Source organism: Phytophthora parasitica (genome assembly GCF_000247585.1).
Source record: "Phytophthora parasitica INRA-310 unplaced genomic scaffold supercont2.28, whole genome shotgun sequence".
Taxonomy (NCBI): domain Eukaryota; phylum Oomycota; class Peronosporomycetes; order Peronosporales; family Peronosporaceae; genus Phytophthora; species Phytophthora nicotianae.
Genome location: NW_008649014.1, coordinates 458,563 through 470,180, shown reverse-complemented (window position 1 = coordinate 470,180; position 11,618 = coordinate 458,563). Strand labels below are relative to the sequence as shown.

The 11,618-nt window shown below is 52.0% G+C and overlaps 5 protein-coding genes across 5 annotated transcripts in view; 2 read left to right on the top strand and 3 right to left on the bottom strand.

Moving 5' to 3' along the window:
- The window catches only part of PPTG_12280 (hypothetical protein), a gene marked incomplete at its 3' end in the record, with an annotated part of 4,380 nt that extends 3,117 nt beyond the window's left edge, over positions 1-1,263 (top strand). Inside the window, exon 2 of the mRNA XM_008908008.1 lies at positions 45-1,263. Coding sequence (XP_008906256.1) covers positions 45-1,263 — 1,219 coding nt within the window. The remainder of the gene's footprint in view (positions 1-44) is intronic.
- A 186-nt stretch (positions 1,264-1,449) lies between these two features.
- Positions 1,450-3,886, top strand: PPTG_12279 (hypothetical protein). The gene has a single exon (XM_008908007.1). The coding sequence runs from the start codon at positions 1,507-1,509 to the stop codon at positions 3,028-3,030; it is 1,524 nt and encodes a 507-aa protein (XP_008906255.1). The 5' UTR covers positions 1,450-1,506; the 3' UTR covers positions 3,031-3,886.
- On the bottom strand, positions 3,229-7,509 carry PPTG_12278 (hypothetical protein; the record flags this gene model as incomplete). Its single annotated transcript, XM_008908006.1, has 1 exon — positions 3,229-7,509. One exon carries the CDS (start codon positions 7,507-7,509, stop codon positions 3,229-3,231), a length of 4,281 nt encoding a protein of 1,426 aa, XP_008906254.1.
- Positions 7,510-8,395: 886 nt separating this feature from the next.
- Positions 8,396-8,706, bottom strand: PPTG_23027 (hypothetical protein; the record flags this gene model as incomplete). The annotated part of the gene is made up of 1 exon (XM_008908005.1): positions 8,396-8,706. The coding sequence occupies one exon, from the start codon at positions 8,704-8,706 to the stop codon at positions 8,416-8,418; it is 291 nt and encodes a 96-aa protein (XP_008906253.1). The 3' UTR covers positions 8,396-8,415.
- Positions 8,707-9,729: 1,023 nt separating this feature from the next.
- PPTG_12277 (hypothetical protein) lies at positions 9,730-11,344 on the bottom strand. The gene is made up of 2 exons (XM_008908004.1): positions 10,315-11,344; positions 9,730-10,243 (listed from the first exon to the last, which is right to left on the bottom strand). Exons 1-2 carry the CDS (start codon positions 11,234-11,236, stop codon positions 9,858-9,860), a joined length of 1,308 nt encoding a protein of 435 aa, XP_008906252.1. The 5' UTR covers positions 11,237-11,344; the 3' UTR covers positions 9,730-9,857.
- Between the last annotated feature and the right edge of the window lie 274 nt (positions 11,345-11,618).

The window sequence follows — 11,618 nt, the reverse complement described above, 5'->3', positions numbered from 1 at the left end:
GCCGACTCGGGCCGTACCATTGTGTGTACGATCCACCAGCCTAGTACGGAGGTGTTCAACCTGTTCGACTCGCTCCTTTTGCTTCGTCGTGGTGGTCGCATGGTGTTCTTCGGTGAATTGGGCAAGGAGTCCAAGAATTTGATCAACTACTTTGAGGCATTCCCTGAAGTAAACCCGATCAAGCCTGGCTACAACCCCGCTACGTGGATGCTCGAGTGTATTGGTGCTGGTGTTGGCGGAGGCAAGGCTGCTGCTGGCGCTGATCCGACGCAGCCGATGGACTTCGCCGATCGCTTCTTGGTGAGTGACCAGAAGGCGTTGATGGAGGAGGATCTCGACCAGGCAGGCGTGCTGTACCCGTCTCCGCACCTGCCTGAGCTCAAGTTCGACACCAAGCGCGCGTCGAACTCAGCCACTCAATTCGATCTGCTGTGCCGTCGCTTCTTCCGCATGTATTGGCGTACACCGACATACAACCTCACGCGTCTGATGATCAGCGTCGTGCTCGCCTGCGTTTTCGCTATTATCTACCAGGGAACCGACTACAACACGTACAGTGGAGCGAACGCCGGCATTGGTCTGATCTTCGTGAGTACCGTCTTCTTGGGTATCATCAGCTTCAACAGTGTCATGCCTGTGGCTGCCGACGAACGTACAGCCTTCTACCGTGAACGTGCATCGCAGACCTACAACGCGTTGTGGTACTTTGTTGCTGGTACGCTTGTGGAGATCCCGTACATCTTCTTTTCGAGTCTACTGTTCACGGTTATCTTCTACCCGAGCGTCGGCTTCACTGGTTACATTACGTTCTTCTACTACTGGCTCGTGGTCTCTATGAATGCTCTGGTCTTCGTGTATCTCGGCCAGTTGCTGGTGTATGCTTTACCTAGTGTGGCCGTCGCGACTACGCTGGGTGCTCTACTCAGTTCCATCTTCATGCTGTTCGCTGGCTTCAATCCGCCCACAGGAAGCATCCCGGATGGCTACATGTGGGTCCACTGGATCTCGCCACCGACGTACAGCATTGCTATCCTGGTCGCGCTGGTCTTTGGTGATTGCTCGGGCGACAAGGTGGGTTGTGATTCCATGCAGGATGCACCACCTACGATCGGTGACATGACCCTCAAGCAGTACGTCGAGGACACGTTCGACATGAAGCACGACGACATCTGGAGAAACGCCATGATCCTCATCATCCTCATCGTGGCTTTCCGCGTCTTGGCGCTGATTTCTCTCCGCTACATTAGCCACCTCAAGCGTTAAACTACCAGCTAGGGCAGGATCGAACTGCTTCTGATAATGAGAAAAAATAGTTTGCACATGATAAATTACCAAAACAACACTTTTTGAGACCATCTTGCTTTGTTAAAAAAGCTTTTTTTTAGAAATTTAAGCCAATCACAAGATTTCAGATTTACAACAATATGATAGGCTGAAAGTATGGTAAATCACTTCGGCTAACAGTTCCATTCCACCCACGTCACTCTTCCGCATGCGCTAGCGGCGATGGACTGGAGCTCTGTGTACGACAACAGCGGTGAGGAAGTAGGCAACTGGGAGGACTACGGCGAGACACGTTCGTCCCGCAATGCGCACCGCCTTCTGCACCGCCAGGCGTCTCTCCCTCTCGTCAAACAGCAGGAAACCAGCGCGCAGTATTCGCCCCTTGTGGCCTACGCCTTCACAGTCAACTACATCTTGGGCGTAGGCTCACTGGGCATCCCCTACGCGTTCTACCGTGCTGGCCTAGTAATGGGCAACGTTATGATCGTCCTAGTCACGCTGCTGTCGTATATGACGGTCATGTGGGTCTGTGAGAGCGTCGCCAGGGCTCGCGAAGCCTTCGTTATCAGCTTTTTATTGGACGAAACAACGGCACTCAAGGCCTCATCCCAATCCACCACATCCAGAAGCAGTGTATCCATGGAATACGATGATTTCCCAGAGGTTACGCAGCTCTGTGACAGATTTTTGGGTCCTGCAGGCTCTAAAATGTACCAGATCTCCCTACTAGGCCTCATGTACGGAGGCCTGGTGGGATACAGTCAAGTTTTCGTCAATACTTTCTTGACTCAGGTGGACCATATTGGAAATTGGGAGCTCTCTAGCGTCCATGCAGCCATCGTATTCGCCTGTATCGTCCTACCACTGTCCTGTTCGGACCTGACAGAACAGATTTACGTCCAATTGACCATGTCGGTGGTACGATTCGCAGCGCTATTGATTATGATCTTTAGTGCTGCGTACGCGGTTTATGCAGACCCGTACGACAGCGGAGCAGAGTTTAAAGCTAGCTCAGAGTCGCCGTACGTTAGCGAATATTCGCTCGTGGATGTGACAGGATTCGGTGTCATGTTTAGTACTGGTGTGTTCTCGCAGTTATTTCAGCATTCAGTACCGGGATTATTGGCTCCTCTGGGTGTCAGGAACCAGGAGAAAGCCTCAAGAATTTTCAGTAGTACGCTGCTTACTACGATGATGTTTTACATCGCGCTTGGATCGATTTGCTCGCTGTATTTCGGACCAAAACTGGCGACGAGCGTGAATTTGAACTGGGCCGAGTTTACGTGGGGAATCAACGAGTCCATGACGCTCGTGCCGCTGTGGGCGAAAGCTCTGTCGATGATCGTCGTGGTGTTCCCTGCTCTCGACACTTTGAGCGTGTTCCCACTCATCTCAGTGACACTAGGAGACAATATGGCAGCCGTATTACCAAAGAAATGGACTCAAGGCAGCAGATCGACGTGGAAACTTTTGTGTCGATTCGGAGCGGCTGTGCCGCCTCTACTGATATCCATGTTCGTGTCGGACTTGTCTGTTACGCTCCAGATCAGTGGACTTATGGGGATTTACGTGGCGTTTTTCGCTCCAGCTTTACTACAATTGCAAGCGAGCCGCGAGATACCCAACAACAACGTCTACAGCGGGAGATTCAGCGGGATTGCCTACGTGTATGGTGTGCTGGTGTTTGGCATGCTGGCACTACTCGTTCTGCTCTACCAACTCATGCTTCAAATTGCCGGTGCGTGATTGTAACCGGATTTGTATAATTTTCAGTGCCGCTGTGTCTAAGTACAGCTAGCAGATGTAGCAATTCTGCGTCGATGAGGCAAGAGGTTCGAGTATCGGTCGATCTAGCAGCCTCTTCCCTGCTCGACTCACGGTTGCTGAAATGGAAATGGAAATGAATATGTATTGCTTGAAAACGGGGAGGTTGTTACTCTTCTCTTAACGTTTGAGGTGGTTGATGTAGCGCAGCGAGAACAAGGCGAGCACACGGAAGGCCACGATCAAGATGAGAAGAATCAGAACGTTTCTCCAAATGTCGTCCTGCTTCATGTCAAAGTTGTCTTCAACGTACGCCTTCAACGTCACATCACCGACAGAAGGAGGAGAGTTCGCCAGCTTCCTACAGCCGATGCCGTCTGCACTTCCGTCGGAGCAGTCGGCGAACACAAGAGCGATTAAGATCGCGATCGTGTAGGTGGGCGGCGAGATGTAGTGGACCCACTTGTAGCCGGTTGGAATACTGCTGGCTGGAGGGTTGTAACCAGCGAACAACAAGAAAATTCCACTGAAGAGCGATCCGAGAGTAGCTGCCACAGCGACACTGGGCAGCGCGAACACCAAGAGTTGGCCCAAGTACACGAACACGAGCGTATTCAGCGAGATGACGAGCCAGTAATAGACGAACGTGGCGTATCCCGTGAAGCCGACACTGGGGAAGAAGATAACGCAGAAGACCAGACTCGCGACGAAGATGTAGGGGATTTCCACCAGAGTTCCGGCGATGAAGTACCACAACGCGTTGTACGTTTCAGACGCTCGTTCACGGTAGAAGGCGGTGCGTTCCTCGGCAGCTACTGGCATGACGTTGTTGAAGCCGATGATGCCCAGGAAGAGCGAACTCACGAAGATCAGACCCACTCCGGCGTTGGCGCCTGTGTACGTGGTGTAGTCTGTACCTTGATAGATGATAGCGAAGACACAAGCCAACACTAAACTGATGGCCAAACGCGTGAGGTTGTACGCTGGTGTACGCCAATACATGCGGAAGAAGCGACGGCACAGCAGATCGAATTGAGTGGCTGAGTTCGACGCGCGCTTGGTGTCGAACTTGAGCTCAGGCAGGTGCGGAGACGGGTACAGCACGCCTGCTTGGTCGAGATCCTCCTCCATCAACGCCTTCTGGTCACTCACCAAGAAGCGATCGGCGAAGTCCATCGGCTGCGTCGGATCAGCGCCAGCAGCAGCCTTGCCTCCGCCAACACCAGCACCAATACACTCGAGCATCCACGTAGCGGGGTTGTAGCCAGGCTTGATCGGGTTTACTTCAGGGAATGCCTCAAAGTAGTTGATCAAATTCTTGGACTCCTTGCCCAATTCACCGAAGAACACCATGCGACCACCACGACGAAGCAAAAGGAGCGAGTCGAACAGGTTGAACACCTCCGTACTAGGCTGGTGGATCGTACACACAATGGTACGGCCCGAGTCGGCGATCTTGCGAACACCGTTCATGATCAACTTGGCCGAGCGAGCGTCCAACCCACTCGTCGGTTCGTCCATAAAGATGATACTGGGCTGAGCTGCCAACTCCACGCCGATGGTCACGCGCTTCATCTGCTCCGTGGACGACCCGCGGATGATCTTGTCAGCGATGGGTCCAAGCTCCAGCAGTTCAATACACTCTTCCACAGACTCCATCTTCTGCGCAGTCGAGATACTGGCATCCTGACGCAACATGGCCGAGAAGATCAGCGCTTCACGAACTGTAGCCGAGTCGGAGTGAATGTCCATCTGCTCGCAGTATCCCGTGCATCTACGGATGGCGAGGTCGTTGGCCGGGTGGCCATTGAGCAGAATCTTGCCCTGAATCTTACCACCAGTTTTGCGACCAGCAATGACATCCATCAGCGTCGTCTTACCAGCACCAGAGGATCCCATGAGCGCCGTCATCGTACCAGGTAGAGCGAAACCAGAGACGCCCTTGAGCAGATCAATTTGTTCATCGTTGGAACCACCAGGGAGCGGGACCGAGTACCAGAGATCGTGGAAAGCCAGAGTCACGGGCACAGAAATGCCGCGGCCAGTCGGTAGAGTAGGAACACTGATGGTAGGGACGCCACCGATAACATCGTCAACGTCGTGGATCTCAATGACGTTCTGGTGTTCCTTGGGGGTCTTGGGCATCTGGTTGTAGACCATTTGGTCATGCGCGGCCTGCTCGTCTTGCTCCACAACAGCGACGTTTTCGGGACTCTCGTAGCGCTTGTGCTCGAGCATGAAGTACGAACTGAAGACGAACGCGAAGTAGCCAGCGATGAAGTAGATCCAGCCGTACCAGATCCACATTGACTCCGTCTCCAGGTTGAACACGCTCAACGTGTACTTCCCCACTGTTTGACTGTATTCAGCACAGTAGTCGGTACCTTTGTAGACACAAACGTCGAACTTTGGGGCCAAATATTGGTTGACACTCAGCGCTCGAATGCACCAGGCCAGGGGATCGATCCAGTATACCCAAATCAAGTAGTCCGGGATGTCATCTTTGGCGATCAAGAAGCCACCGAACAGCATGAAGAACAGCACAACGACGAACATGACGGGCTGTGCAATAGTCAGATTGGGTGACGCACTGGACAAGAAGAAGAAGAAACTCGTGAACCACATCTGACACAGGAACAGCGTGACCAGGAACACGGTAAACCGGTCAACCGCATCGACATACCCGCCCATCCAGTAGACAATAGCGCCAAACATCACTGTCTCCATTATGCAGAGCGGGATTTGAGTGATCGATGTGGCCAACACGTACGCGCTCGTCCGGAAGAAATTGGCGCCGCGTTGCTTGTAGAAGACACTACGGGCGTCCATGTACGTCGATACTTGTGACGCCTGACTCATGGACAGGAACATGGCGCACGAGAAGAGCAGACCCAACATCAGCTGGCTGTCCGTGTCGTCCATCTGCCAGAATGTCGAGCCGTACAGCAAACCCATGACGATAACCATGACAGCGCGTCCCATGATGTACGTCGTGTCACGCAGTGTAAGCATCACTTGTCGCTGGAGTAGTGTGGCCAGATCTTCAGTGTACGTTTGACGGAACGGCTTGAGATCGGCGAATACCATGGCGTCTGTACTCGCATCAAGGCGCTTCAATGTCTTCTGGAATATATCCGAGTCCGTGAAGAGCTTAGCGAAGTCGGCTGATTGGTATGGAACGCTGGCATCTCCAGTAACGTAGACGTCTTGTTTGTCTGTGCCAAGATCCAGCAAGAAGTCGGCCACATCTTTACGAGGGGGACAGTGGAAACCCATGCGTTCAAAGTACGGCACAGCGTCTTCTCGCTTGCCGTGGAACATGATGGTGCCTTCGTTCAAAAGCAACACATCGTCGAACAGCTCAAAGACCTCGGGAGACGGCTGAAGCAGCGAGATTACCACGGTGGCGTTGAAGTTGCGAGCAGCGCTCTTCATGGACTTGCAGATATCGTACGTGGCAGCGCTATCGAGGCCTGTACTGATCTCGTCCAGAAGTTGCAGTCTCTTCCAAGCCACAGTCATTTCGCCCGTAGTAACACGCTTACGCTCGCCCCCAGACACGCCACGGAGCATGGCGTTGCCCACGACGGTGTCTTTGCAGTTTTCCAGACCAAGTTTCTTGACTGTCACGTCCGGTGCGAACTTGTGGTGAGCTGTCATGACTTCCAGAGCGTGCTCACGTTGCTCTGGTGTGCAATGCTTGAGTGCTTCGACCACCCAGGGCTCCAATCCTTTGCCTGCGCAACATCGATGCGCGAACTCGAAGGTTTCTTGGACTGTCAACCGAGGATAGTGATCGTCGATCTGGTTGGCGTACGCGACATAGCGTGGCAAGACTTCCAACAGCTCAGTGCGGTCCTTGCCACTGTACTCAATGGCTCCGTTCAGCGTGATATTCTTGTCCATATGGAACTGGTTAGCGAGCACCTTCATGAGTGAAGACTTGCCTGATCCAGGCTGACCCAGAACGAGCGTGATGCGACCGGGTTTGAACACGCCGCTGATGCCACGCAAGATCTTCTTCTCCGCCATTAGACCACTCTTTTTCGGTGCACAGAGACTTGTTACTCCTTGCTGCATTTGAGTCCAAAGTGTCGGAACTTCCAACCCCCCACTCTTAATTTGTGGTACCTTTGCTGACAATTCGAGGTTACGGAAGCGTACTTTCAAGCCAGGAATTGGATGGCCTAAAGCTTCCTCGATGACTGAAGACAACGTTGAGTTCATGGTGAACACTCCGTCGGCCATCAGAGCCTCAGCACTTGTCAAGTTGTCCTTCGTGAGCTCCTGGGGATATGGGAACATGCTATTCGTCCGAGGGAGCAGGTCTTGATCACTGGAACTCATGCGACGCGAATTGAAGCGAGGTAGACGGTAGTTGGAGACCTTCGGAGTCACTAGTGTGTCGGGAACGACATCACCGCCACTATTGTTTTCAGCTTGGTAGTTTTCTTCGTCCATGGTGGCTTGAGGTACTGAGGTTGCTGGGCACGTGGCGGATTGGAAACTGAGGACGTAACTCGTGGCCCACACTTGAAAGGTATCACATGACTCAAAGATTTTTCTGGTCGTTGTGCCTGTATCGGAAAGTCGAATTTCCGTGACAAACAGGGTGGTCAACGTGCCAAGGGATCTGTTGATTATCTTTGTTGGTCACGTGTATAGCAACGCGCAAGATTGTAAGTCTCAAACTTACAGCGTTACTGCTCGTGTACTTGCCGATATGACCAAGTGTCTTACCTCATAACATAATACCTGGGTGAGGTTTTGATTACCACCTTTATGTGGTAGGTATTTTACCACAGAAGTATTTTAGGTTAAAGGTAAGCCCGGATGCTTTGGGAGCTTTTTTTATCGTGCTATTGAAAAGTGAAAGCAAACTACGCGGAAAGCAAGCTAAATAGCGAGTGTTGACTCATGTCTCGTTAAATGACCATCGAATCGACGAGATAGTTGCCGGAATCTCTACTCTCTCTTGACCCGCTTTGTCATTCTCTCTTGAGAATCCTCGTAGTCAACCCCGACGACTTTTATACTAACACCCAGCCTCCAGGAGTGATTCTTCACGCTTTGTGTGCAAGACAGTTTCGCAGGTTGTACAACGGCTTTGTTAAAGTCTATATCGTCTATTTTGGTTCGAACTCGCCCCCTTCTAGTTCATCCACCGTAATCACAAAACACACTTCAACTTCGTCGAGCCAATGCTCACTCAAGTCACTAGCCAACTTGGCCAAAAATTTGGATAAAAAGCACTTTCAAACGTATGCTTGTCTGCTCGCGTCACTTGAACAAATCGAACAAGCATTACAATATCAATTTTGGTATCCACTTCACGTAGTTCCACAAAAACTGCATCATAACCTCCTTTCATCCGCTTTTTGGGGCCAACCATTGTGATGTCATTTCTAGCGTGAGCTTAGCGTCCGGGTCAAAGTGCAGAATCTGTTGGGCTTCCCATGGATAAAATATTTCATCCTCATCGTCGTAACAGGAGACACCCCCATGAACCATAGTAGCGAAAAACCACAACCTGAACAAATGATCATCCGTATCACGACCAAAGGGCAACAAGGATGATATTTGCTGCGCAAAAGTAGGACCAAGTTCCTGAGCTAGTGTTTCAGCCACAAAGTTGCTCAAGAGGAATTCCTTCGACATTGTTGATCTGTGAATACGATACTTTGAAAAAAGTTGAGTCCCCACATCACCAGAAGAGATACACCCCGAGTTCGTCACGCGAATGAATTGAGCCATCCGAGCTAAATAAGCTTCCACATTTGCAGTATTGTGATCAAACATACATCGGGCGCTTCCGCCGGCGACGAAAAACTTATTTTCCAGTAATCGTTCTCTGTCTTCTCACAGCGCAGAGTCTTCCGTGAATTTGGCTAACATGATAAAAAAATATCGTCATTCGCCAACACCTCCGCATAGTCCTCCCTTGTCCAAGACATCAATTCAAGCAGTTCCTCATCTATGATTTCAGATTTGGAAGAGGCTGTTTCAAAAGTTGCCTTCGTTTGCAGAAGCGGTGTATCAACTTTTGATGGAACAGAGCCACACGAAAGCGGACAGTGATTTCTGCTAGGCTTGATCATCGAGGTGACCCCACGAGACGATGATTGATCTTGTCTTTTACTCTCCACGTCACGCATGCACGTTGAATGCTTGCCTCGCTGTCGTTTTCTTCGTCGTATCCATCGATGAACACAATCGTCCTCTCCATCAAAACCTGAAAGAACCCTGGCAGTTCTTCGACACTAGTCGTACGCGTCCTCTTTTCATTGACACCACTAAAGAGGATGCACTGCAATGGACCACCACGTTTAGGAGAATGAATCCACACAACATCCCAGTTGGTTCGGTCCAGCGAGCAAGCAAATGCAAATGCTGCGCAAGACTTTCCCGTTCCAGGCGCCCCAACAATTCACAGCTCAGCATGCGAGTTGCAGACACATTTTTGAAGACATTGCCACTCTTCCACAAGCTGAGGCCGACGATATAATAGTAAGTTGCCAGCCAAACCACTACCGAGAGTGTACGCAGCAGAAATACGGATAAGCGGGCCCTCGTCAATGGCAAGGGCAGGGCATTGATCGTTGGCCAGCTTCCACGCGCTATTCATCGGAGTAATGCTCGTCACTTGGGAATTTTTTCGTGAGCGCAACCAATGATCAACAAACTTTAAGTCTTTTTCCTTCATCTTGATGAAGAAAGAAATAACCAGATAAAAGTTTGAGAAAGGTGGTTGAGCAATCGTAGCTGTAACATGACCGTCGTTGAATTTTCTAAAGAAAAAATGTAGTGTCCTACAGGAGTTTAGGTAGAATGAGTGAGGGCACACGCTCGCAGTATTTCTTCCAGTCCTGGCGATATTTGTGTGCGCAACGGGCGTCGTCGCGATAAGCTCGATCCGTGAGTAAGATGGCGAGGAAGATCGAGTAGAAGTAGGGGGCCGGGCTTGAAGCGAGTGCTGGGATCGTCCAGGAGACGGCGGCCAGCACCTCGGGCACATAGTGGAAGTGGCGAGACAGCCCCCACCAACCAGACGTGAGCAGCAAACTCTCCTTCTTCTCACCTTTCTCAGTCTCGTAGCGAGCTACAATGAACTCGGCCGGATGTCCCCACACATTCGTCTTGCCATTGGCTGCACGGAAGCTTTGACGCTGGCGATCGGCGTCGTAGTTGATCACCACTGTAGCAACAAATAACAAGAAACTAAGTTAATTGCCGACATACTAGCAAGGTTTTAGTATCTGTACGTACCCATGAGGACGCCGGTAATGAAGATTGCCAGGGCCAACGGCGTACCCAAGGTGATGGGGTTCTGCACGAGGTACATGGCCGGCGAGGTGTAGACAGAGGGAACCCATACTAGGCAACCCCAGCAGAGATAGTAGCCCGCGCGGTCGTGCATGATGTCGATACTGCACATGTAGCCGGCCTCCCACCAGAAGAACTTGGCCACGTACACGAGCTGCAGCGCAACACTCACGGCCATGGAGTCACTCAGGTATCCGTAGAGCTCGCGTTGTTTACACGCGTAGGAGAGCACGCCCACAGCCCAGAACATGAGGCCACAGCGACAATTGGTGAAGAGCTTGACGTCCCAGCCCAGTACCCGGGGGTATAGCTCCGTGCCCCAGTAGAAGTCGAAAATGGGGTTGCCAGACGTTCCGCAGTCACTTGAGGACTGCCATAGGAAGGCTCCTTTGACGTACAGGAAGAGGCAGAAGATGAAGCTGAAGACGTTGAGCGCCGAGATAATCTCCGGCATGTAGTCGTACACGATTCCTCCTGGGTACAGGTCGAATACGAATGCACCGGACAGGAACAGAGCCAAGCTCAGAGCGAAGCACTGGAAGCCGTTGGCCTTGTACTCGGGTACATTACCGCCAGGCGTCACGGGCCCGTACGACGGCCGCCCAGGCACCATGCGCATAAGCACGAGTTGCGTGGCCATAAAGCTACCGATGAGTTTCCAGGCCGTGGGATCCCAGGGCGTCGGCCAGACCTCGACCAGCGATTTCCCTGACGCGAGGAACGAGCCGACCGATCCGCCGTGGGCCACGAACACGTGCGTGATGAGCGTAGCGGCCACGGGCGTGGCCGTCATGAGGAATAGCGGGCCGAGCGTCTTACGACCCGGGAACAGACCCAGCGACTCGCCGTGCTTGTTGGACCACATAGCCGAGAGGAGAATGCGAAGTGGTGCCAACTTGGCACTTCCGAGCGCTTGGATTCAGATTTCTTGATTACAGCGGAATCGGCGAGCTCTGATTACCAGAGACCGGGGCGATCCTGATTATGCTCGATGAAAGTATCCACGGGCCGTAGCCCCACGCAGTGTTGAAGACGATGAATGGTCGTCATGAAGTGGCCACAACACCACCACCTCCAGGCCGGATTGAAACGCGAATCGATGGCAGGTCTGCAACCGATGGAGCTATGAAAAGCTCCACAAGTAGAGTTCACCCCGTAATCAAAGAAGCGAAACCAATGCAGCACCGTCTCAAACCGTTGCTGCACAATTTGGTAGCGCAACGCGATGCTCATTCTTCCCATTGACC